This window comes from Anas platyrhynchos, chromosome 6 (assembly GCF_047663525.1).
Source record: "Anas platyrhynchos isolate ZD024472 breed Pekin duck chromosome 6, IASCAAS_PekinDuck_T2T, whole genome shotgun sequence".
Classification (NCBI taxonomy): domain Eukaryota; kingdom Metazoa; phylum Chordata; class Aves; order Anseriformes; family Anatidae; genus Anas; species Anas platyrhynchos.
This window is the reverse complement of record NC_092592.1, coordinates 30,671,607-30,695,739: the sequence shown is the minus strand read 5'-3', so window position 1 is coordinate 30,695,739 and position 24,133 is coordinate 30,671,607. Positions and strand designations below refer to the sequence as shown.

Genomic DNA, 24,133 nt, shown 5'->3' with positions numbered 1-24,133 from the left:
GTCTTCCTGGCTGGTTGAGGGTTTCTGTGATGCAGCCCCCAGTTTTATCTGCATGCCTGGGACTGACAGGTGTGGAGAGCAGCCACGAAGAGCCTGAGAAAGGGGCAGGTTGAAGGCCATCGGAGCTGCGAGGCAGGCCCCAGGGAAATACCTTGCTCTGACTGTGCTGTGGCCTGCGCTTTGTGTGGCGTACACAGGTGTTCCCCTTGTAATTTTAGCTTGTGCAAAGTACGGGCTCGTCTCTGCACAGCGGGGGTTGCTGCATGGAACGGAACAGGTGGGAGTGCAGGAATTCAGGCTGACAGATGAATGAACCCTCTTCCCCTCCAGGTCCCTCACAGACCCTTTTAAAGCCCATCTGCCTCATTGGGAGCACTTAAAGCATTCTTTGGATTTGTCTGTGAATGGGACAGCATGAGGTATTTCCCATTCAGTCAAGGTCTTTGTTAGCTTAGCTCAGCTTTTACCAGATCTAAAATCGATAATCTACAAGGTTTAAAAAAAAAAAAAAGTTTAATCTTTTTTTTTTTTTTTTTAATTACACCGATCCGTTTCACTGTTCTGGGCTGTTAATGATGTTCTGGGCTGTTATTGCAGCTAGCTCAGCCTTGACTCGTTCCCATGAATGTGAAATTGCCTGCACAAGCAGCAAACCAGCCTGTAATGTTCCTCTGCTGTGTTATCACAGTCAGTGATGCAATCCACAGTGGGAAGTTTCCAGCATCTCCTTCAGGTGCTGGACCCTCAGATGTGGTGCCCCAGCTGTGAGTTGAGAAGTGGAGGGGAGGGGGAGCTGTAGTGGTCATCGGGGCGGGTAGTTGGTGGGAAGTCTCGAAATGAAGGATCCTTCTCCAGCCCTGTGCTGCTCTGCTCTGCCTTCGTGCTTGGTCCTGCTGCTGTGAGGTAGGCACCTGTGGGGGATGGTTGCTCCCCAGAAGTCTTCTCTGCCTGCTGATGCTTCTGTTGTTCTTCTGCAGGGGGCTCGTGGCACTGTTTCTGCCGATTAGTGGGTAGATAAAGTAGAGGAGTTTTTGGGAGCAATCCCAGGGATCTTCCCTGGCAATTGAGATCAAAAACTTATTCAGCCAGATCTTCTTTTGGGCCATGGGTTTTGCTCTTCCAAGGCTTGGTTTCATCAGGTCAGTGGGAAATGGTTGGTAGCTGCTGCCCAGGACCTCTCAGGGGAGGGGAAGACATAGCTTTTTCTGGAGGGTTTTTGACCGTGGAATGGTTAGAAGCAGAAATGAACTGTGTTGGTCCTGGGTAACAGGGAGCCGCTGCAATTTGTGCTGCTTGCTTGTTTCTGTGCTTTTGAACCCTGTCCCTTCAGGAGAACAGTGAAGAAGAGCAGATTTGAAGGGAGGATTTTCTGATGAGCAAGTGATTTAAAAATAGACATGGCCAGAGAGAGGGAAATGCAGTACCTATCACAGCAGGAACTGAAGCCACCTGAGAATCAGGTTGTGGTTTCTCAGCTTATTTCCCAAAGTGTTTCTCTTGCCACAGCACAGCTGGGGGGAGAGAAGCTTTATGGGCACAGGAACCCTCTTTGGTTTCAGACCATTTCTAAGGTACAGATCTCAGGGGGGTTTGCCATTTGAGCGTCGCTGCTGTCAGCCTGGATTACACTGTTCTGCTGAGTTGTGCTAGTTACGAACAGGCCTGCTCAGCACTTCCGAGCTTCGAACTTGCCAGAATGGGGTCTGATAAAAGAATGATATGTGGGCCATTTCCAGGTATGGTTATTCTTTTAATTTTGGCAGCCCCGTGACTGTCAGGTATCCGTGCCTTCTCAGGCTCTGTAGTGTTGCTGACAGAAGCGCCCACTAATAGGTTGTGATGGGTTTGGGACAAGAACAGATGAGTAGTTTTTGATTCTCTCACTCAATGGAAAAACCATAGTTTCTGCTGAAGTTGGGGTTTGAGTAGGCAAGGAAGAAGTGAGAGGATCAGCACCTTTATGAACTTTCATAAAGGCTTAAAGATTTCGCAGTTTTACCATCTCAATACTTGTCTTCAATGTCATTGTGGAAGACAAAGTCTTCAAGGAATCCTCATGAATCTCAGTGTGGAGACTTCACTGGAGATAGTGAATTTTGCAGATTTTATGCACTGGTTACTCTGGTCTCCAAGATCAAGGGGCACTTCTGATTTCTCTTCCTTTCACATAGCAGCTTCAAAGACAGCATTTGTTTGTTGCCTAAAGGGGAGACTGAGTGTGAAATAAACATCTGCAAACTCTGAAGCACTTCAGTGTTTACAGACAGTTGTGAGAGCAAAGTGTTGCAGCTTGAAAATAAAACACTAAAAGAACTCCCAAACCAGTTGGATGTAAATACAGTATAATCACAGATGATTAAATGTTCCGGGGAAGGAGAGCCGAGGCTTGTTTAACTCATTTCTCTCTCTCCATGGCATCCTTTAGGAGAAGCAGCTTATCAAAGTATTTGTCATCAGCTGACTTTTTTTCGCCTGCTGCTGTAAGTAATTGCTGCCTCTTTTGTTTTCCAGAGTGAGTACATTGCACCCTGTGACTGCAGGCGGGCGTTCATCTCTGGATTTGATGGCTCTGCAGGTAATTTTCCAGAACTTGGGTTCTTGCTAACATCCAGAACTCCCCCGTAAAGAAACGTTCTCATTCATGGCATGGAGGCAGGATGGAAAACTATCCAGCTTGTTTGGACTGTTCTCTTCCCATCCCAGACTCTGCAGAATTCTGTCTTGGCTGCCCACTGGAATTATGTAATATCAGCGCAATAACAACTTTTCAGAACATGTTTGACCTGTGAATGAACCGTCCATAAAGTAAAATCCTGTTAACTCTTTAATGCGGTTCTTGTAACCTACGCTCGTTTCTTTTGATGTGGAGCCAGAATAGAATTTTACAACGCCTGTTTGGGTAAATAGTAGAGGTGGACTTCAGCTAGCCCTTCTGTTTAGGGAGAGCCACAGGGCCAGAATCACAGCATTTGGAAACTGAACTCTGTGGAAAAGTTTGCTTATCTTGCTGAGACAGGATGTTTTCTTGGCTGTAGGATAGCTCTGTGTCAAGAGACCTATTTTTTACGCTAGCTGTGCCCTAAGCAATGTATCTCTGCTGTGTGATTGTTGGAAAGTCACTTTAGTCTACTTAGGTCTTTTTTTTTCCCCTCAGTTGTAAATTGGTTTAATAAATCCTGCTACATATGTGTTTGGAGGGTCCATTCATCAGTTCCTGTGAACTACTCTGGGACCCCCGCGTGGAAGGTGGTAAACTCAGGGCTGCAGCCTGATGCTAACGGATAATTTGAATCCTGTATTGGTGTCATGCCTTCCACGTTGCTTTTTCTTAATCTTCCTGTCTATTTTGGACCCTCATGACGTACCTGGAAGGTCAGTGTTCTCAGCCTAGCATTTGGTTAATCAGTGAAGTTTCATTCAGGGTTCACTCACCTTGTGTTTCCTGATGGAATGCACTTTTGCTTTCCATCTTTTCAGGTTGAAGCAGCTTAAAAGGGATTTTGTGTGCATGTATGGGGGAGTTTGGTAGAAAACAATTCCCTTTTGGAAGCTCTGTTAATCTGGACTTCAGTTCCTGAATGTAGTAGGTGAGGGAGAGTATAGTCAAGATGCAGAGACTCAAAAGACTTCTCTGGTTATTTTTCTGTTATTTTTTTTGAATGGGCAAGGCAGTGAGGGTACCTTGCTGAAATGTCACTGTCTTAACTGTCTGTTTACATCCCTCCATCTGGGGTCAGCAGAACAGGACAGAGATCCTGCAGTCAGCAGAGGTTTATGCTCATAGTTCCTGCTCAGCCATCTCTGCTGCAGCTGTAACATTTAGGAAAGGGGACGCAACAGGGAGTGATCTTCACTTAGGCCAGCCTACTAACACCTGCATCTTGTGGGTGGCCTGAGCTCAGGCTTCCTCCCTGTAAGAAGTCTGGGGATGCACAGTATGTGGTAGTGTGACAACAATCAGGTGGAGACCGACTCTAAGTAACCTCTAAATAAGCACATCTTTCTGCCCTCCTGCCTAGGTACTGCCATCATAACGGAACAGCACGCAGCCATGTGGACAGATGGGCGCTACTTCCTGCAAGCAGCAAATCAAATGGATAACAACTGGACTCTCATGAAAATGGGTAGGCAGGAGGCTGGGCTACTGCTCCTCTGAAAAACAAACAAGCACAAGCTGCTTTGCCCATGGTACAGCTTGGGCAGTAGGGATACCCCATCATGCAGGAGTTTAGGGACGTATCAGGTACACTGCTGCTCCTGCTTTAGGGCCCAGGGATCCTGTGGCTCTTCTTTCCCGTGGGTCTGGACATGCAGTAGTAGATGATGTCTGATGCATCAGCTTGGACTTGGTATTTTGGGAAGTGTAGTAATGTTTTGGTATGACTGCTTCCATGAACCTTTTCTTACTATATTTTATTTACTTTGTTAATCCATGGAGGTCTGAAAGATACACCGACTCAGGAGGATTGGCTGGTGAGTGTCCTCCCAGAAGGCTCGAAGGTGGGAGTGGACCCTTTCATTATTCCAGCTGGTTGGTTTTACTTTATTTTCTAACTGTGGGCTGGGCAGCTAGTTTTTGTTTCTTTGCTTCCCTGGCTAAGCTGTTGTCTGATGATGTGCAGCTAAATGTTGCTGTACTTTGGTCCAGATAGAGTGGTGGGGAGTTAAACCATTATGCAAAACAGGTTGGATTGTGGATTTAGGCATGTGTCGTGAGAGCTTCACAGCAGCTCATTGACTCCAAAATGCAAGAGGTGGCAACTACTCTGGACTTGCAGTGACCTTGTGTGAAAAGTAGAGTCACAGTCCACCTCCTTTGACAAGCCACAGCACAGACAAAAGGCACTTCAGCCCAGAGTTGCTGAATGCTTTGGCCAGCATATGAGCCAGAACACCTAGGCAAAACTCACACCCTTTCTGTGTGGAGGTCTCAGCGTCTCTGTGGCTGTCTCTGTAGGAAGCACACTTCTGGAGAGGTGAACGAGTATTCATCTACTCATCCTTCAGAACGTGGGGCCCAATCCAAAGGTCCTTGGTGGCAAGGGGAGACCTTTCCTTTGATGCATGTGAGCAAAAGATAAGACTCATGGCAGTCCCATGAGTCCCCATCTTGTGTTTAGCTTAGATCTGGCATGATCCATATGGGGTAGAGGACATCCTTATGGTGGTCTCTGGGGTGGCTTCTTCCTGTGACTTCTGTCTCCCAGCAGAAGCTTGAGGCTCCTGGGCCACAAGGTTCTGTATCTGCTGCTGCCCTGCTGTGGCTGTGTTTGTCGAATTAAGTTTGCAATAGCTTTTGCTTTTTTTTTTTATGGGAAGGAGAGGCTGTAAAGAAAGGAGGAGACTCAGAATTCCATTTATCCCCCCAGTGAATGGGACTGTTGTTCAGTCAGTATGTGTTCTTTGAAACTATCGCTCTTGACTCTTCCTTGTGTTAGACCAATGGAAGAGGATGTCCAAAGTCTTGAGAAGTGCTGGCCACGATCTTGTACCTATCAAAGAAAACCTGATCGATACAATCTGGACAGACTGTCCTCAGCGCCCCTGCAAGCCTCTCATCACGCTGGACTTGAATTACACAGGTGAGAAGTTTTATACTCAGTAGACAGGGACTGTTTATACTGCCCTATCTCCCTTACAAGACAGTGAGAAAAACACCACTGGAGCCCAATGTGATCCACTGTGACTAGGTTGAGAAGTTGGTCAGACCTCAGCTAACGACCTCTTTTGTTCTTGAAACTTGACGTAACTTTGCTAGAGGCTGGATAGTTTAGAAACAAATTCATGGATGTCTGGAGAGGGCAGCTTGTCTGAGACGGTTTGTGTTAGTTACTGGGCGGGACCGAGGACCACAAACAAAACAGTGTGCTTTGAGTACCTCCAAAATCCAGTTCATTTGTGTTTCCACCATCATCCCCAGTAAAGCTGGTGACTGTAGCCTTTCGTATTGTGTTTTGCAGGGGTCAGCTGGAGAGACAAAATTGTAGCCCTCCGTTCAAAAATGGCTGAGAGGAAAGTCCTGTGGTTTGTGGTAACAGCCTTGGATGAAGTAGCATGTAAGTCTTTGCATTTCCCTTTTCAGTTCGTCCTAAAAAATAAACATCCTCCCTGCTTTCGAAAGGAAGAACCCTGCCAGGGTGAGAGGCACTCATGACAGCCGATGTATTTGTTAGATGTCGATTAACTTGTATCAGCTGCAGTTGAGAAACCAGATCACAAACAGCCAGCCTGCATTTCTGCACATTGTCTTTTTACACCAGCACAGCTCCTGGATACACTTCTGGCCTAGGAAAGGCAGCAAATAACCACCTTTTTAAAACAGTGCAGGAGAAGGTAAAGGGAAGTTATATATAAAGCTTGAGGCGGTTTCCAGAGGGGTAAAAATGAGCCGTGAGATCTTCTGGTTCTAAAGTATCCTGATGCTGCTTCACCCTGTGTGAAGATGGAGGCTGTTATCTGCTGCAGAGGATGAGCTATAACCAAAGCAGTGCAGCATGTGGCTTTGTGTACATAAGGCAAGGGTGGGGTGTGTGGCGTTCAGTCATCCTCCGAATTGTCACAAGGTTTTATGTCAGTCTTTACCTCTCCGCTGTTTGGCAAGTGCTTTGATTAAAACAAACATGTCAGGGCTCAGCTGTTGTTCCCAGATTCTTTCAACCTGGGGTCCAAGGGTCCTGTTAGAGGGTCTCCCCTGTGCTTGGGGCCCCGGGGTAACTAGGTCTGCACACCCTGGCTGCCAGCCCAGTGTGTAAAAAGGGAGCACAGCTAGAAACAGCAGTGGTTCCTCTGGGACTCCTACTAGTTTTGTATATCCTTTGTGCATCCCAGCCCACAGACTGGTGCAGTGGGAACGTAGCGCTGGCGGGGTGTGTGCTGCTTAATGCATGTACCTCATGTCTGATCTGACAAAGCAGAAAGGAAAATGGCATGCTCCTAGCTCCAGCACTGCAGGCACAGAGTCTTTGGCGCCGGGAGAAGCCAGCTTGTGGAGGCCTGTGGGCTCTCCTGGATCTGGGGCACTGAGCACAGGGTTTGCTTCATGAAAGAAATACTTCAGGGAGCGGTGAATATGACTCCTCCCTGGGGAGGCCTGTGTGAGCAGAGATTGTCTCACCTTTTCAGGCGCATCTCCAATTAAATTAATGATAAATTGGTGCCCTGGGGTGGTTTCAAATTAAATGTCTTCAGCAAAGCCAAGCTAGGTTATGAATCAAGGGTTTAAAGACAGACCAGAGGAGGTCATGAGAGAAACTTATTGCCAGGTACCTGGCTGATTTCCTATCCTAAACCGGGGGAGGAATGGGAAGGTCGCTTTAATTCTATTTAATTCAATTTCCTGTATTAAACTTCAGACGAGTTTCTGGGGACAGGAGGAGAGGGCCACAAAGGAGACCTCCTTACTGCATTGGGAATCGTCTGAGCGAGGAAGTTTGTACCCATGCAGTAAAGAGTTCTTTGTGGCTCTTTCCTGCTTTCAAGTGACCTATTCCTCCCCTGGGGAGAATCAAACTCTAGTTTGACTTTTGTGGCAGAATTTGCACAGTTCGATGAATACAGTCTTGGTTGTGATTTAGGACATGCTGGTTCTTTTTCCAGCTGTCCTGCTGGCTGGCGTTACTGCCTTGAGTAACTCATTTCAGCTAATTGGATATCCTGGGGTTTTTATTTGACCCTAAAATCATGAGTTTGGAGATGCTGAACATTTACTTCCACTCTTGACTTTGCCTGGAGTTGTGAGGAATTAAATCTTTGGGGGGGAAAGGGGAATTAAGACTGTGCAGCTTGAATCTGAGGTGTTGGAGGCACACAAAGGAGAGGCCAAAAAAGGAGCATTTTGGTCTTGCTTATTGTTTCCCTTCTCCCTCAATTATTAAAAAAAAAAGTTTGTAATTAAATGATGTATCCTCTTGTAACTTTGAACTCTTCTGGTTGCTGAGAAGTTTGCTTTTATTGTACTGCACAGACTAGAAAGAGCAAAGACCGTTTTTTATTATGTCCATATCTTTTTTGCCTGTACCTGCTTTCTACCAAGCCAGCTGTCCTTTAGAAGTTAAACCCTAATTTCCTTGCTCGATGGCAGTGTTTAAGCTGCGGTTCTGGTGCCATCTCCTGGCAAAAATTAGGATTGCCAGAAAGGCAGCAAGATGTGGAACAGCTGGGTGGGAGCTGGACCCGTGGCCTGCACCCCTGACGACTCATTGCTTGACTGTATTTTGCTGAGATTATTTTTAGTTTTATTTAATGTTACAGAAGATGAACCAGGACTGTGATTCTTGGCGTTCTTATTTTCCAGGGCTTTTCAACCTCCGAGGCTCTGATGTTGAGTACAATCCTGTGTTTTTTGCGTACGCCGTCATAGGAATGAACACAATCAGGTGCTTATATTCCCCTCTTCTGTCCCCAAAGATGCATTTTCCTGTGGGAGATCTGACCCAGCAAAGCATTTGTCTTTTAAAAACACTTAACGCTCAGATGCTTTAATGTCTCTTCTGAGCACATTTGCCTCTGCCATTAATTGCTTTCCTCCCCTGAGCTAGAGAGGCAGCCAAGAGCTCTGCTGTGCTCCTCAGCACCTCAGCTGACTTGCTGGGTTGCACTGGGCAGGACAACTGACCCCTGAGATAACATGAAGGGCTGTTGGAGCCCGGGGTGAGATGTGGGTAAGAGCCAGTGCTGACCTGGGCATCGGAAAACCTCCCTCTAATGAGTCATTGATGAGTTAACCTCAAAACTTCAGGGACCATGCAGTAAAGTTTCAGGGCTGATTTAGGACAGAAGGCTACTTTCCTGCTGCTGTTGCATAAAATGAGCTTCAGCAAGCACAGGAGTCTTAGAGGCATCTCCAAGCTGCTGGTTAGATGCGTCTGGGGTAAAACCTGGCTGAGTGAGTACAAGTTGCATATGAAGGGTGAGCTGAACTTTCTCAATCAGTGCAAGAGAGGGCAATGTGGTACTTGACAGTGTATTTTCCTTTTCAAGACGTTATTCTTAAAAATGAGGGAATGGCCATGGTGTGCTTCTGGTACTCTCTCTTGCTTGAAGCACAGTGACTGGATGCAGCCATTGTGAAGGTGTCGTGCAAACAAAAACACCATCAACTCCTTCCTTCTCAGCAGGATGTTACCTCATAATTTCAAAGTGGGATTTAAGCTGTGTGAAGGCTGGTGGATAAAACAGTATAGAGCAAAGTATAAAGTGTAATTGACAAACTCCTTTCTCCCTGAACACCAGAACAGCGTGGCTTCTCCTTCTGTACCTTACTCCAATGAATGTAGGACTGGGTCCCATCCCAACTGCTCTGTTCTGTTTCTTTCTCAGGCTCTTTATTGATGGTGACCGGATGACGGACCCAGCCGTGAGGGAGCACTTACAGCTTGACTCCAACCTGGAGCCAGAGTTTAAGATCCAGGTGATGCCCTACGGATCCATCCTGACGGAGCTGCAGGCTGTTGGTGCAAGCCTCTCACCCAAGGAGAAAGTATGGCTCAGTGACAAAGCCAGTTACGCTCTGACTGAGGCTGTTCCCAAGGTTTGTGGCTCTGGCAAGGAAAAAGGCTTTTCTTCTCTTTGTTCAGCCTGGTCAGAAATGGTGTTAATGAGGGCAGCTGCCTCAGCTTCCCTTCCACAAAGCATGCCACGAGCTGGAGCGGAAGGGATCCAGCCGTACTGAGGTATCGAGGCATTGTTTAATCCTGGGGTTGCTCTCGATGGAGCTGCCCTTCCAAGTCACTAAGCTGATTTACCTAAAGAATTGTCAGCTTAAGATAAGGCAAGTATAGTGAGAGAGGGGAAGGAGAGAGGGAGCAGGGTGAGCTCGGGTCACCATGCCCACGGCTGGAGCACCAGCCTTGCACAGCCCAGCAGTTAGAGCTGGAAATACTCTCAGAAATGAAGCAGGAAAGTTGGGCTGGACTTTCAGGAAGGGGGTAGTAGGCTTGATCTGAGTGTCTGAAGATGGTTCCTCTTTTATTGCAGTGCCTTGAGGATATGAGGCAATGTATGATGCCTCACTGAAGACAGGAGGAACAGGGAGATGGTTGTTGCAGCAGGGAACCTTGTGAGGAGACAAGTAACTTGCAGGCACTGGTTGTCCAGGCAGTGATTGCATCTGCCGAGGGACAGTTGTAGCATCAGAATGATTTTTGCACAGATCTATGTGCTGTTTTGTACCCTTGTACTTGAACATGACTGTCTGGGAGCCCCGCTTTGCACCTGATACTGTGGTAGCCATGAAAGGAGATACTGAGGGAACGACACAGCAGCAACTACAGACAGATAAGGCAGCTTCCATGTATCTTGTGTACATCTCTTGTTTAGCAGAGATCACATTCTCTCTGGAACATCATGCAGTTTGCAGAGACACCTAGTACACAAAAGATGCTGAGAGTGAACACACAGCACAGCAGTATGGCAGGGAACCAGCTGTTTTCCAGTGGATATTTTCCAGATGTTGCTTTCGAAGACCAGACACACTGAACACGGTCTGTTTGTGCTGAGTTCCTTAACAGTCCAGGCTTGCTACCTCAGAATCACAGGGCTGAGATTAAGGGGTCACTGAAGGAAGAACTAAATTGTAAAAAAATTCTTGGCTGCAAGCCCGTTATTCATCTACCACCAGCTTTCGACCTCCATCAGGCAGTTTTCTTGTTTCATGTATGGCCTGGATGTGCTGCAGGTGCGTGTGTGATACGGCCCTGCATGCGGCAACAGCTAACTCATGGGGCCTGAAGGCCTTTTCTGTATACACGAATTTTAAGAGTGGACTCAGCTTTGTCTCTCCCAAAAGACAAAATTCCCGGAGCAGGGATCCATACAGCCAGAACAAAAATCTCTGGGTAAACTTCTCCAACTTTAAACTCTCTTTAAACTCTCTAATGGATAGCAGGAGCCATCCATAATTTGGTACCTTCATTGTGCTTAGTACATCAGGACAGATGATAAAACCAAAACAGTCTGGCAAGTTTTGTTACTACCAGCACATCCCTTTAAAATGGCATGTGGCTCTTGGTGCTTTTGCACTGACTTGGGGGAAGCGTGTAGTTTATCTTTATTTTAGTAAAAGAAAAAAAAAAGTAAAAATTAAAACAAACAAAGACACCACAAGGCACATGCATGAGCAAGACAGGCACTCTTTTGCCCCTGCTTAGGGTTAAATGTTCTGCCACCATCAATCCACTTGCAAATGGCACCTAAATGCAAAATGCTGACGTTCTGCCCACTGCCTTCTGTTCAGTGTAACAGGAGGCATAGAGTCAGTGGCCCATCCAGGGTAAGTTGTTCCTCTTCTGCCTTCAGAGCAGCAACCCCCTGGTTGTTCTGTAGTTAGAGTCAATGACTGACCCTGGTTTGGGTAAGTGGCTGTGGCTGCTTTATGCAGGGCAAGTAAACGTCCCTATGGACTAGTATAGTAGGTCTGGCCTAGATAAAGGAATTTAATGAGTTGTAGTGATGATATTTCCCCTTTAGCAATGGAAGTTTGGTCTAATACTGAGTCATTACAGTGCTACATGCACAGGGAGAGTCCCTGCCTCAAGGAGCTCTGTGCAGTAGAAGGCAGAAGGGCAACAACTGAAATTTCTTGATTGAAGACCATTTAAAAAGTCCCTGGCAGAGCCACAGGTTTCCCAGTTTTCATGCTGGGTGTTTTTCAATATCTCTGTACCGCTTCACATCAGCTGAACAACTGGCCTGGGGTGTTTGAAGAATGCCAGTCCTGGAAGTCCATCTACTGCCTGTCTCCATCAAAGACAAATATTGACGTTGGCAAAACTCCAGTTTGTTATTAAACACAGATCTGCAAACCCTTTATAGATTTGCCTACAACTGCATGTAAATATGCTTTTCACAGGAGAGTAATAGAACCTGACAGTGTCTGTAAAAGACAAGCCGATCTAATACAGTCTGACTGTTAAAAAGTTTTGTCCTGGCTCCGAGGGAACTTTCCTGTGGCTTCTTCTGTGCTTTAGTTTCTGCTTAAAGTAATGAAATCCTCTTGCTGTTGTTGTTAAGAATTTGGAGACCATAAGCCTGTAGGATTTGTGTGAAATCTGTCTTTGCTGAGGGTCCAGCAGTCCTTTCCCACAAGTTTGAGTCATGCTTCTCTCTGTGCTGGTGTGCTGAGAACAGGAAGATAGCGATCGTCTACCTACTTATGTAGCTGCTCATCTCATCTCCCAGTATATAATGGATAGAGCAGAGAACTGGGGGGCAAAAGATCTTGTTCTTGTTCCTTCTATCCTGTCATGCAGCTTGGACAAGTCACCTCTGTGAATTTCTGAGGATGTGCTGAGAACCAGCCAAGTGTTCCTGCTAGCTTATAAGGACAGCTGATATTTAGGGAAAGCACAGTGGTAACTGATTCCTTCCCAGTTCTTAATGCATGGGAAAGCTTTGTCTCAAACTGCTGATGTAAGCTCCTTTCAGAATTGGACAGCATGTAAAACTGTTTATTTTCATGTTTCTTGGGCTGTTGAAGTATTCGTCAGCACTGATCATTAAAGGTGGTGGTGCTCGGTGCTGGAGGAGCCAGACCCTTAAGGAGTCCTCCAGGTTCAATTCCAGTGCTTGGTACATGGGCTGGATACCCTTTGCTCGCTGCTGCCTGAGATTAGCAGTCAGGTAACAAGTCAAGGTGACTTTTTAGGTCTGTTTGCACAGCTTGAGTTCTGCCTGAGTCCCCGGAATTGGTGTTCTCATTAGCTGTCTCTGGGCCTTTAGTGAACAGAACCAGCAGGAATCCCCTAGCTCAGATATTGATACGATATTTAGAATATTCAGTCTTGACCCTGCTTTGTGACATACTGTTGACCCTTCAGTTCCTTGGGTTTCCCTGACGGCTGTTCTTCCTGCAGTCAGGGACTGTTTCTCCTTTTTATTTCCCAGTACACTTATCTGACTACTGGCAACCAGCATCTCACAGTGCTGAAGGTTGAGGGAGACTGCCAAAGTATGAATTGTGGCCAGGCTGAGTTATTAAACCTGTAGGATTACGTAGTTTGACTAATCCACAAGTAATCCCTGTCCTTCTGCTGCAGGCTTACCAATACCTCACCCCATATACCCCCATCTGCATTGCAAAAGCTGTGAAGAACGCGTCAGAAACGGAAGGCATGAGAAGAGCACATGTAAGTGAAGCCTTGAGAGCCTCCTTGCACATTTAATAAATTGAATTTTCCTTTTTGTTTTAGCATTGTGGTTTAAAAAGCAAATATTAATTTGGACATTAGGTTAAAAATGTTTCCTGTTGGATGACTGCTGCTGTTGAAGCAGCCTTTTGCTTGTTTAGCGTTCCCTTGGAGTGAAGAACAACATTCTAATCATGTGAGGATCCAACCTTGCTCTGTTGGAAGACCACGTAGGCTTGAGAAGTGTTATTTAGAATACGAACCCTCAAAGGGATCTTCTGTCCCCTTTGCAAGTTCTGTTGCTGGTCTCACTGGAATCTTAAAATTATTATCTCTTGAATAAACACGGCTTAAAGAACATATAGAAATTCTTCAACACATGGTGGAAGACACAGGCCAAGATACTCAAAAGCAGCTTGTGTCCTCAAAGCACTCCATTTTCATGTCTTCATCACGACACTGTGGAAATGAGTCTGATTTCCCAGGATGTTTCACATTTTCAAGCAAAGAAGTTGCCTGTGAAACAGGTTCATGGTAGGGCTGAAATTTTCTGTTGTTTATTTCCTGTTAAGTTCCAAGGAACAGGTTTTACAACAGGAGAAGTGTGCTAGTTGAAGCAGCGCTGGCAGTTCCGGGCTTGTCCCTTATTTGTTGCTAGTTTCTTGGGATCTGCTACTTCCTACTTCAATGCTTTATTACCCTGTCAGTTAAAAGGAAGTAAAAATATTTGTACTGTGCAGAGAAGATCCTGTTTCCCTGTTCATGGCCAAATGTGTTGCGTGGCTACCTCCCATGAGCTGAAATGCAGGATCTTGTGTGTAAAAGATACCTGAAAATCATGTGTGGGATATAGCTAGTGTTTGCTGAATGCTCAGTAATTCTTCAGAGTAAGATATGCCACAGCAGAAAACCTGTATTAATGCTTATTTAATTGTCATGGTACATTTCCGATGCTTGCAGTAATTGCAGGATGCAGAAGCTGAACACACCAGGTTACCGCTTAGTTTGTATTTCTGAAACTTGCAGGTTGAATTGCTTTGCATCAAAAACAGTGTTTGTACTGAAACTTATTTTCTTCTTCACAATTCCTTTTTCTTGCCTATTTTAACATAGGTTAAAGATGCTGTTGCCCTGTGTGAGCTCTTTAACTGGCTGGAGAAGGAGGTAGGATATTAGTTTTTTAAGTTGGAAATTTTATTAAGTAAAACTCGTCGTTAGCATGAACTTTTTAATATTCCTGATAGCCCCTTTGATATAAATGAGGAAATACATGAGTTTTATCTTTTTTTTGTGTGTGTGTTCAATGATACTTCCATCCAAGGCCAAAGACTTTTTTGAAAACACATTCCCATTTATTTTACACAGGCCAAAGCCAGAGCAGGTGAGGAATGACGTGAACAGACTTAACGTAGTGTTAATACTGTCTTGTGCTGATTTGTTAGTGCAAATCATAAAGTAAAAAGAAATATTTTTCTGGCAGAATGAACAGGCTTGGTGTTTATGAATGAAGAGGTCTGGTCATGCCCATGTACAGTAAAACTGGGATAAAGTGAAATTACTCATGTTGGCTCTGGTTTAGAAGTACATAGTGAAGGTGCAGAATGTCAGGTGTTGCACAGTCACTTACTAAGCTGTGCTGCTTGTGTGCTACTGCATGTCTAAGTCCATTGAACTCACCTATGGAAATGCTTTGACTTCCAGAAGGTGCCTTTTTACATGTCTGAGTAACTCAAGAAACTTGCCTCAGGGGTTATGAGACCTATCTCTTTTCCTGTCCAGTCCAAGACCAGCTGATTCAGTCCCCCTGGGTTGCAGGTTTTGATTTACTAAATGCCGAAAATAAAATGGAACATCCATTCTTTGTTTTTTCCTTCAACTGCTTCTGTCTCTAGATTAAAGGCATAAAATTTCTGCTAACAGCATGGGCTGTTGAAGTGGAGAGAACTGCTTACACTTACTGTAACGTGGATGTGAGGAGATGTTGCATTGTGAGATATTACTCTGTGCATATCTCAGCAAAGTAGATACTGCACCAGCTGTTCCCTAGGCGAGGTTCAGCAATCCTGCTCTGACCAGCTCTTGCTTCCTGCTTCTTGCACGCCCTGCACAATACTGTTGGGTTTGTGTTCCTCATTACTGAAGGAATGAGGACAGAAAACCTGGAAACAGGCCACTTCAAGACTCGGTTTCATAATGCTCAGAGGGGGGCCAGCGTTCAGGGATATAGCATTCTCTTTGCTAGTTGGTGTACTAATTCAACCTGCATCTTTGTCCGCTAGGTTCCGAAGGGAACAGTGACAGAAATAACTGCTGCAGACAAAGCAGAGGAGTTTCGCAGGTAAAATGCTAACCCCACCCCCCGTGAGGGTGTTTTCTTGGTGGTGTTTTTATCCTTTGTATTTATTTTATTCTGTAGAAGTCCTGCTCACTCACAGATATATTTTACCTGAGGACAAACCATAACTCCAGCATTTATTTGAACATCTGAAAGAGTTGGGGAAGAATTGTGTCTCTTGGGGGAGGTACAAGTCCCAGCCTACTGGGTCCGACTTTCCTCCTAAGACAACAAAGAGGAATGTTGCAGGTTAGGACCCTTATATATGAGGTGGTTGCTTTCTTACCGCAGAGGAGTTCATGGAAGAGTTAAATTTCCTCTTCTGGTGGAGAATGAGCACCATTTGTATTGGGAGATAGTCCAGTCTGTATGTAACAGGACCTCCAGAAATGTCTATAAGTCAATAAGTAACAAATAGTTCAGGACATCTCTTTTTGGGGTGGTCTGGGTGGTGAACTTTTTCATAAGAAAAGGGTGGAGGTGGAAAGCAGGCTTTCACACGGTTGGCTCAACAGGATTTGGATCTGTACAATTCTTCTATCCAAGTGTTCCTTGCCCAGGTGGCTTTCAAGGCTAAGGGGAAGGCTAAGATGAAGTGAAATTGAGGATGGGGCACACCGTGTACCTGGTGTGCTCTTCTTGCTTGTGCTGTACTGATCACAATCTTTTCTTTCAGCCAACAGAAAGACTTTGTTGAATTGAGTTTTGCTACTATATCAAGCACAGGTCCAAATGGAGCCATCATTCACTACAAGTAAGAGAAACGTGGCTGCTTCTTTCATCCTTCAGCAAGCTTGGTTGGAATGAGTTGTCTAGCTTTTTGTGGAATCACAGCAGAGCATGATCTCACTCCAGGGAGATGCAGTTGTTGTTGATTGCCATCTTGCTTTATTCCACCAGAGCTCCTACACATACTAAACAAAGATCTCTTCCCGCTGGCAGCATGCACGTATTATGATGCTGAACTGCCCAGGGGCCATAGAAAAGGGCTATTTGGGGGTAGAAGTCTGGGAAGGACAAATATGAAGTGCAAGCTTTTCTGCAGTGTGTCCAGGAACAGATGCTGAGGGTTTTCCTGGAAGCAACAAAGCTATTCTTTGTACTTTAGTGCCATGTACTGTAGAAAATATATTCCTCAGTATGAACCCTGCTTGAGCATGTGTTGGATTTCTATCACTGCCACAAATCAGAGCTGACGCATCCAAGCTTGCACTTGATATGGCTTCTGGACTGCAGATGTGGGCTGGAGACCTTAAAGCGGTGGAACAAAAACATTTGTCTTTAACCTAACAGGCCAGTTCCTGAGACCAACAGGACGCTGTCTGTGAACGAGATCTACCTCCTGGACTCGGGAGCACAATACAAGTGAGTGGGATGGATGGGGCCGAACCGCTACATTTTCTGCTCCTAGTGACCTCCCTGCTGGGTCAGCTCGCAGTTGCTCTGGCAAATGTGGCACAGCGTGGTTTTGACTGCAGTGCCATTTCACAGAAAGCCTGCTTGTTGTATCCCTATGGGAGGAGATTGATGTTCTTGGCTATGCTCATAACCCCACAGTCACTGTGTGACTGATCCCTGCCAGAAGGCACCGAGTTAGGCTCCAGGCAGTAGACTAGGGCCGATGACTAGCCTGGCCTGGGGCAGGGGATGAGATCCAAAAGTGCTGTTCCCTAGAATCCCATTGACAGTGTGATGGTGGATATGCTTCAGCTGGTGGCACGCATTTCTGTCTGTTGCAGCTCTGCTCACTGGCATATTTACGTTAGAGTTGCAGGGAATAGGCAGCAGGCCTGGCTTCCCAGTTCAGCCTAAGGCTGCCTACAAAGCTGAGTAAGGATGTGGGCAGAAGGTAATAATTTGGCTGAAGTCAGGACAAGATGGAGCAAAGGAGTGGGACAGCATTGCCTTGTGGGATTCTTTCTCTTTCCAGAAAGAGACTCGGGCAGGGTTTCATATCCCAGTAGCCACTTGGTCTCACTTGTGTTTTTGGGAAGGCATCATGGCTGACTCACTCTCTGCTTTTTTTTTTTGGCAGCAGCCTCAGTCTCTGCAGCTGTTTATTGTGTAGCTCTGACCCCCTGGAAAATGAAAGAAGGGGTGTTTTTAACCAGTGTAAATAGATGAGAAGTAGTTTGTTCAGAGAGATGCAAGATAGGCCTGGCTGCTCCTTTGAGATGAGCTTTGTCTTTGGAGCTAAGCCTTTTTATTTTGTCAGTCAGGAAGAGCCTTGAAAATGAACAATGTAGACATCTTTTGATAAGATTTTTACAATGAGATCCATCTCCCTTCCTCCCCCCCCAATGGCCTAATTAATGATTTCCTTAGTGCCTCTGTGAAAAGCAGCCGTTTGAATAACATGCAAGCTGGACCTCAATGGCACTTACAGTAGCATTGTCACAGGGATGCTCAGCTTGTCACTGCTGGGAAGTTCTTTTGTGGCCATGACCAGTGTGTGCTGGGGAAGAGTGCTGGCACAGCAGTGAGTGCTTCAGAGGAAACCTATTATTTCAAGACCCTTTGTGTTTTTCACAACAGGCTCAAAATAATATTTGCATAAAGAACTTCGAGCCGTTTTCTGATGTCTCAGACTAACCCATATCCAAATGATAGATAATTTGTAGCACAAAGCATCCTGAGGATGAAAAGGACACAAAACCTACTTGCACTTGCTTCTCCTCAGCTGGTAGCTGTAATTTGTGCATAAATATATATTTTTAAGCTGCTAATGAGTCATCTTTCATACAGATAGAATAAATTTGGCCTTCTCTGTCCTGTTCTCAATGGGCAGGTACCAGCTGCTGAACCTCAAATTAACTTGATGTTTATGAGCAGTCTAGATTATAATTTGAAAAGAGCTTTGGGATCCTTATGGATGAAAGATAACATTTTGAATTGTAAATTGTTATTGTTACATGAGGGATGTGTGTGTGTTCAGGAATTTTTGAGATTGGGAACTTCTATAGCATCAGTTTTGTGTAGCACAGTGGATAACTTTACCCAATGATTAGTCTGCTTTTCTGCAGTCTGATTGAGTTTTCTGTGCATTTTCACTTTGATCTTTCTTCCCCCCACATCCCTTGCTGTATCTTTCTTTGCTTCTGGAAGAGATGGTACAACAGATGTGACCAGGACAATGCATTTTGGCACACCATCAGCCTATGAAAAGGTAAGCTGGCATCTCAGTGTTTTTCAGTCTGACCCTTATTAGAGATGCTTAAATATAGCGATGTGCCTTATTGATACATAGTCAGAGGGATCTATTGGGTATCATTTCTTTACTAATAAAAGTGGTAGCAGTTTGCTGATTTGAAAAGGAGACTGTCAGACCACAGGTTTTCATCAAACGTCAGTAATTTAGAGAATGACACTTCTTTATCATAAAATGCACACCTCTTATCTACTAAATGACATGTCTTCTCTGAGAGATAATAAAATCAGTGGGCTGTGGATGCCCATTACTGGCTGCCCAACATGGGAGTTGTAGGAGTTTCATTTAGCATAAAGCTCAGTATCCAATGCAGGGCTGCAGTAGTGGTTTGTGTCTAGTGTACTGTGTTAAAATCCATTCTGACTGCTCTGAGAAGGTCCACGTTGGAAATTCAGCGATGTAATTTTGTTTATTTTAAATTGTTTCTTTAATTAACACTCATTTCATCATTATAGTTTGCTCAGTGATGAAAATATGCTGTAGGGCGTGCTTAGGAAGTAAAACTATAGCCACAAAGAAAATGAGTCATGTAGGTCAGATGAATCCTGCTGCTAAACCTGCAGCCTGAGATTGTGACACGTTCTGCATATTAACTGAGAATGATCTTCAGAGCAATTTAAACTTTCTGCTCTGCTTTGCTTTGGCGTTGCCTGTCACAGGAAAGCATGAGTAGGTCTTTCTAGATCCTCTGCAGTTTGCTACAAGATGCAGTCTCTTCTGTTCCTGGGAAGGATGATGTTTTGTCTCTCCCTGCTTATTTATGGTACGTGTTTCTTTGGCAGGAATGCTTCACCTATGTCCTGAAGGGACACATAGCTGTGAGTGCAGCCATCTTCCCGAATGGAACCAAAGGTAGGTTGGGGAGTTGGAGTGCTTGACCATGGCTGTGGTGACCTCTGAAGAACCATTCTGTGGTCTGAGAGCAGCGTTATGAGCGACAGGTCCACATATGTTAGGCAGATGTGTTGGAAACAGACACGGACAGTTACACCACCAACACTTTGGATTCTGGATTACTGATTTTCTCCCTTTTTCAGCAGCAACCAGCACCAAACATTTTGAGGGAGAAGTCTGAAGGGTGTTCAGAGTGTGATGGTTCTAGGGTGATGGTGACTTTAATCAGTCACTGGCACTGTAATATGCCTGTGGCTTGTTTGTGCTCTGAGGTTGTCTTCAGTATGTTTTACTCACAGCCTTATCAAAGGGATAGGTCACTTTCCAGCTTCAAAAGAACTGGCTAATTGTCTTCCAATTAATGCGGAATCTTTTATCAGTGAGCAGCATGGGAAAATGACACACAGAGGAACTTTTAATTTTGTGCAGGAGAAGCTGTAATCTACATTCACTGCTGGTGAATGTTGCAAGCTGTTTTCTCCCTGGTCCTAAATCTGATACCAAGGTGCCTTTCTGTAGGATTACTTCCAGTTTGTGTTCTTGGGTATGCGAAGGAAAAGCAGCTGGGTAGTGGCATGAGAAACTCCAACTGAAATTGGAGGGTATTAGAACTTGCACGTGTGGACTTTGGTGTCTGTATGCAGGCCATAGAAATCCTCTACACTGATTGAAACAGCCTGAAATGACTGGGCATCCAGGCAAGAAGGCTGTCTGATTTGTTCACCAATTGCAATTATCACATCTTCTACTTTGAGTTATTAGCACAGCTACCTTTTAAGAAAGATACTGAATTCTCTATGCACTACTTAAACACCAGGTTCTTTCCTGAAAACCCCCGTGGAGCAAGCAGCAAAACTGAAAGGCTGTGCAACCTGGAAGGAGAGGGGCTTTTTAGAAAAGAATGGGCTTGAATGGCAGACTGTGTGCCCTGTAACTTCTAACAAACCAGTGACTTTTCTTTTGTTCCTTTAAAATTTTCTTATTTTTCTTTGCACACTTTCCAGTTTTGAGCCCTCAGTGTGACTATCAGTCTCTGAGGAAGTCTGACTCGATCAATTTTTATTTCTCTGTGTTGCCTACAGGTCACCTTCTAGATTCCTTTGCCCGCTCTGCCTTGTGGGACTGTGGTTTGGACTACCTGCATGGAACAGGACATGGTGTTGGCTCTTTCCTAAACGTACACGAGGGTCCTTGCGGCATTAGCTACAAAACCTTTGCAGATGAACCTTTGGAGGCTGGCATGATCGTCTCTGATGGTATTTAACAGTGGTGATTCTGTCTGGATTTTAGGGGGAGGGACCAAGCTCTTAAGATGCAGAGGGGATAAATCTGACAGTGGTAGAAAGGGAGGATGGGATCATAAGCTCTGGCCCTGCCTTCTCAGTTTAAATTGTCGTTTAAACTCTCTGGGTAAAGACCCTGTGATTTTAGCTGTCACAATAAAGCAAGTTGGGTTCTGCAGGCCTGCTTCCTTCTCTGTACAGGGCAAACCTCAGCAGAGCTGTGCTGCTGACCATCTCAGCCCTGTCAGGCGGCCTTCACCTTCTGCAGTAGAAGAGCTGGCTACACAACTAGATGGACACCAGGAAATAATTCTGTCTTTGCTATGGGCTGTTTGAGCCGGCTGTTTATATCATTACATGCCTTACTTTCCCTGTAGTAAATTAACAACCTGCTGGGTTTTGCTGAGACACTTGTATTCCTTCAGGGCTGTTAAGTTATTTCAGGGAGTCAGGGAACACCCTCGTAAAATGACTTCAGGGGAGAGGATTCCTACCTGCCTTTCATAAAGAGATGAAGATTTTTGGAGATTCTGGTACTTGAAACATGTTCTTGGTGTTCTCTCTTGACTTGGAAGGAGACTCTCTGAGCTTGAGGGCTGTCTGGTTTCTCCTATCTTTGAGAACTTCTGCTGTCACCTTGCTCGGGGCTTCTGTGCAGATTAAGGAGTCAGAAATCTGTTTGCTTCTCTGGGTGCCTGATGTCAAGATTGTTTAGCGACCTCAGCAAACTAAAGCAATGAAGGGGAAGTTTGGCCATAGGGAATAAGTATTTGCACAGTGTATCTGTGTGTCTTAGTTAATTATTGTCTGTTTCTGCAGAGCCTGGGTATTATGAAGATGGGTCCTTTGGGATCCGAATAGAAAATGTTGTCCTTGTGATTCCTGCTGAAACCAAGGTGAGTGACCTACTGAAGATGCCCCTTTCTTTATGAGTCTGTGGTTTAAAACTTAGAGTACTGGAACTTGAGGTGGGATCATGCTGCAGGTAGTTGAATCCTACTCAAGTCTGCTGCTCTTCAAAACCCTACTTTGGTGAAGACTGGTTTTAAGTCTCCCCTGTCAATGGGGACACAGAAGACTGTTCTGCTTCTGCAGTTTCCATAGGCTGAAATGTGTATGTGAGAGTTCTTTTAAAATGTTTTCTGTCTGGGTGTCAAAGACCAGAATTATCTTTAATGCAGCCCCTTGGAATCATTGCTGGTTAATCTTCTAAGGTCAGGGTTTTTATCTCTGATAGAGAGTCCCCTTTGGCAGCAGAACCAAAGCTACAGGCAGATTTTGACATTGTAATTGCATGTCTGTCTGGGTTACGCTTTTGGAAATGCTGAACTGGCAATGACCATATGGCTAGTTCTGTGCAATTGTGACCTGGGACATAGCCTTTATGAAGTGACCACTGAAAGAAATGACAGTGGTTTATATTGAGATTCTCTGCTTGATATATGAGGAAAAAAATACTGTTAAGTTGCTACCTTCTCATCTGAATGCTACAAGGCTGTTTTTATTTTTTACTGTCCGGTGTTGACATGAGAGTATGATCTTGCTAGAGCTGTTCCTAAGAATTTGCAACCCCATTTGTGTTTCTGTTGCAGTACAATTTCAAAAACAGAGGGAGCCTGACTTTTGAACCCTTAACCCTGGTTCCAATCCAGACAAAAATGATTGATGTTAGTTTGCTGACACAAAAAGAGGTAAGTGAAACAGTAAGTTTCCACTGCCTTTTTTTATGCTAGAACCTTTTCTGTTTACAAGAACCACTCACCTCTGCTCTACTTGGTAGATTCAGAGAACAGTCCTGAGGAATCTGACTAAATTTTAAATGATCCAATTTTGAGAGGGAGAACAGAGTAGATGAGCTCTCTAGAGGTCCTTCCCATCTAAATCATTCTATGACAAGGGCAGCAAGGACACTCTAGTGATGTTGTTTTGGTAGTTCCTTTGCTATGGTATTTGCTGTTACATATAGTCTTTCCTACTCTTGCCTTCGTTTGCTTCTGTCAGACTCCTGTGCTGTCTCCCCAGAGACTTACACTGATGACTGTCCCATGGTGCTATTTGTGTCTCCGCATGGTCGGTCCCATTTAGCCATGCCACATTTATCAGCGCATATGGACTCTGAGCAGATAGGATACTTGCTCAGCAGCGTTCATTTCCTAAATAGCTTTACCACCACAGCTTTCTGTTTAGGTTTCCCTCTACCTTCACCTTGGCATGTTTCATCCTGGTTTTCTATCATATTGTCCATTTTTCTTCAGTCTCTCCTAGTTTTCTGAATGGTAATCCAATTTGTATTTTCTTTTTCTGAAGAGGACTGAACGATACCAAGATCTATCTACCTTAAGGTTACCTGTTGAGATCAATAGGCTACTCGTATCTCATCACTGCATTGTTCAGTTACAAATTTGCAAAGCTATTTAGTAGACTGTGCCATGGTAGCTATTCTGACTTGCTGGAGGCAGTGATTTGCAGAGACTTTAAATACTTATCAGTTGAACTGAACCTTAGTTCCTCTGAAAACTCAGGACTAATTGCTTCAGTTCCTACCCTCATCAAATTTACCGAATTTAAGTCACTTCCATATATTAGAGGTCTGCCTCTGGGACAAGATCCTATCCTAGCTTAACAGCCCATCTCAAAGTGGCCTACTAATGTCTCTGGCTATACATACCTTCTAAAGGCAGCAGCTATTCTGCATTCATGCTGACTGTCATATCTTTCCCTTTCTTTAGTTGAACTGGGTGAATGACTATCATCAGAAGTGCCGGGAGGTAATTGGAGCAGAGCTGGAGAGGCAAGGTCGGCTTGAAGCTCTTCAATGGCTCATCCGGGAGACAGAGCCTCTGATCAGAGTTCAGTAGGACCACGGTTTTCTTCGATACAGGGGACATCAGGACTGCTTGGTGTCACTGTAATCTACGTCTTCTTGGCCCCTGACACCACTGGGAGAAATTTTGTCGATAAGCCTTTGGAAATCAGAAGGGGGATCTCATTTAGTGTCTTCCTCCTCCCCTGAGTTGGCAGGTAGCATGGGGGTAAGGAGGGTTACTGTCTCAACATTTTTTGAGCAGGGGGGAGGTTGAGAATAGAAAGCAAACAAAATAAATAAGCATGTTGCCTTTGAAACAGGGGTCTTCTTGAAATAATGGTTCTAAGAGACAATACTGGAATATTTTATATGGTGTGGTTTTTCACTATGAAAACTCAGTATTTTTACATACTTGGGTTCCAGTTGCTGGGATGCTACCCAAACAGCAGGACTGATTACTGAATAAAAGTTTCCAACACGTTA

General features: G+C 44.9%; 1 protein-coding gene across 4 annotated transcripts in view; it reads left to right on the top strand.

The window, feature by feature from the left end:
* XPNPEP1 (X-prolyl aminopeptidase 1) overlaps window positions 1–24,133 on the top strand; it is a 29,719-nt gene extending 5,586 nt beyond the window's left edge. For all 4 annotated transcript variants that reach the window (XM_072039773.1, XM_072039775.1, XM_072039774.1 and 1 more), the window contains exons 3-20: window positions 2,512–2,575; window positions 4,020–4,124; window positions 4,439–4,531; window positions 5,439–5,582; window positions 5,961–6,056; window positions 8,294–8,375; window positions 9,319–9,529; window positions 13,035–13,124; window positions 14,238–14,288; window positions 15,404–15,462; window positions 16,136–16,213; window positions 16,753–16,824; window positions 18,565–18,625; window positions 19,450–19,519; window positions 20,644–20,817; window positions 21,664–21,740; window positions 22,437–22,535; window positions 23,574–24,133. In XM_072039773.1, coding sequence (XP_071895874.1) covers window positions 2,512–2,575; window positions 4,020–4,124; window positions 4,439–4,531; window positions 5,439–5,582; window positions 5,961–6,056; window positions 8,294–8,375; window positions 9,319–9,529; window positions 13,035–13,124; window positions 14,238–14,288; window positions 15,404–15,462; window positions 16,136–16,213; window positions 16,753–16,824; window positions 18,565–18,625; window positions 19,450–19,519; window positions 20,644–20,817; window positions 21,664–21,740; window positions 22,437–22,535; window positions 23,574–23,702 — 1,755 coding nt within the window. In that variant the 3' untranslated portion in view covers window positions 23,703–24,133. The remainder of the gene's footprint in view (window positions 1–2,511; window positions 2,576–4,019; window positions 4,125–4,438; window positions 4,532–5,438; window positions 5,583–5,960; window positions 6,057–8,293; window positions 8,376–9,318; window positions 9,530–13,034; window positions 13,125–14,237; window positions 14,289–15,403; window positions 15,463–16,135; window positions 16,214–16,752; window positions 16,825–18,564; window positions 18,626–19,449; window positions 19,520–20,643; window positions 20,818–21,663; window positions 21,741–22,436; window positions 22,536–23,573) is intronic.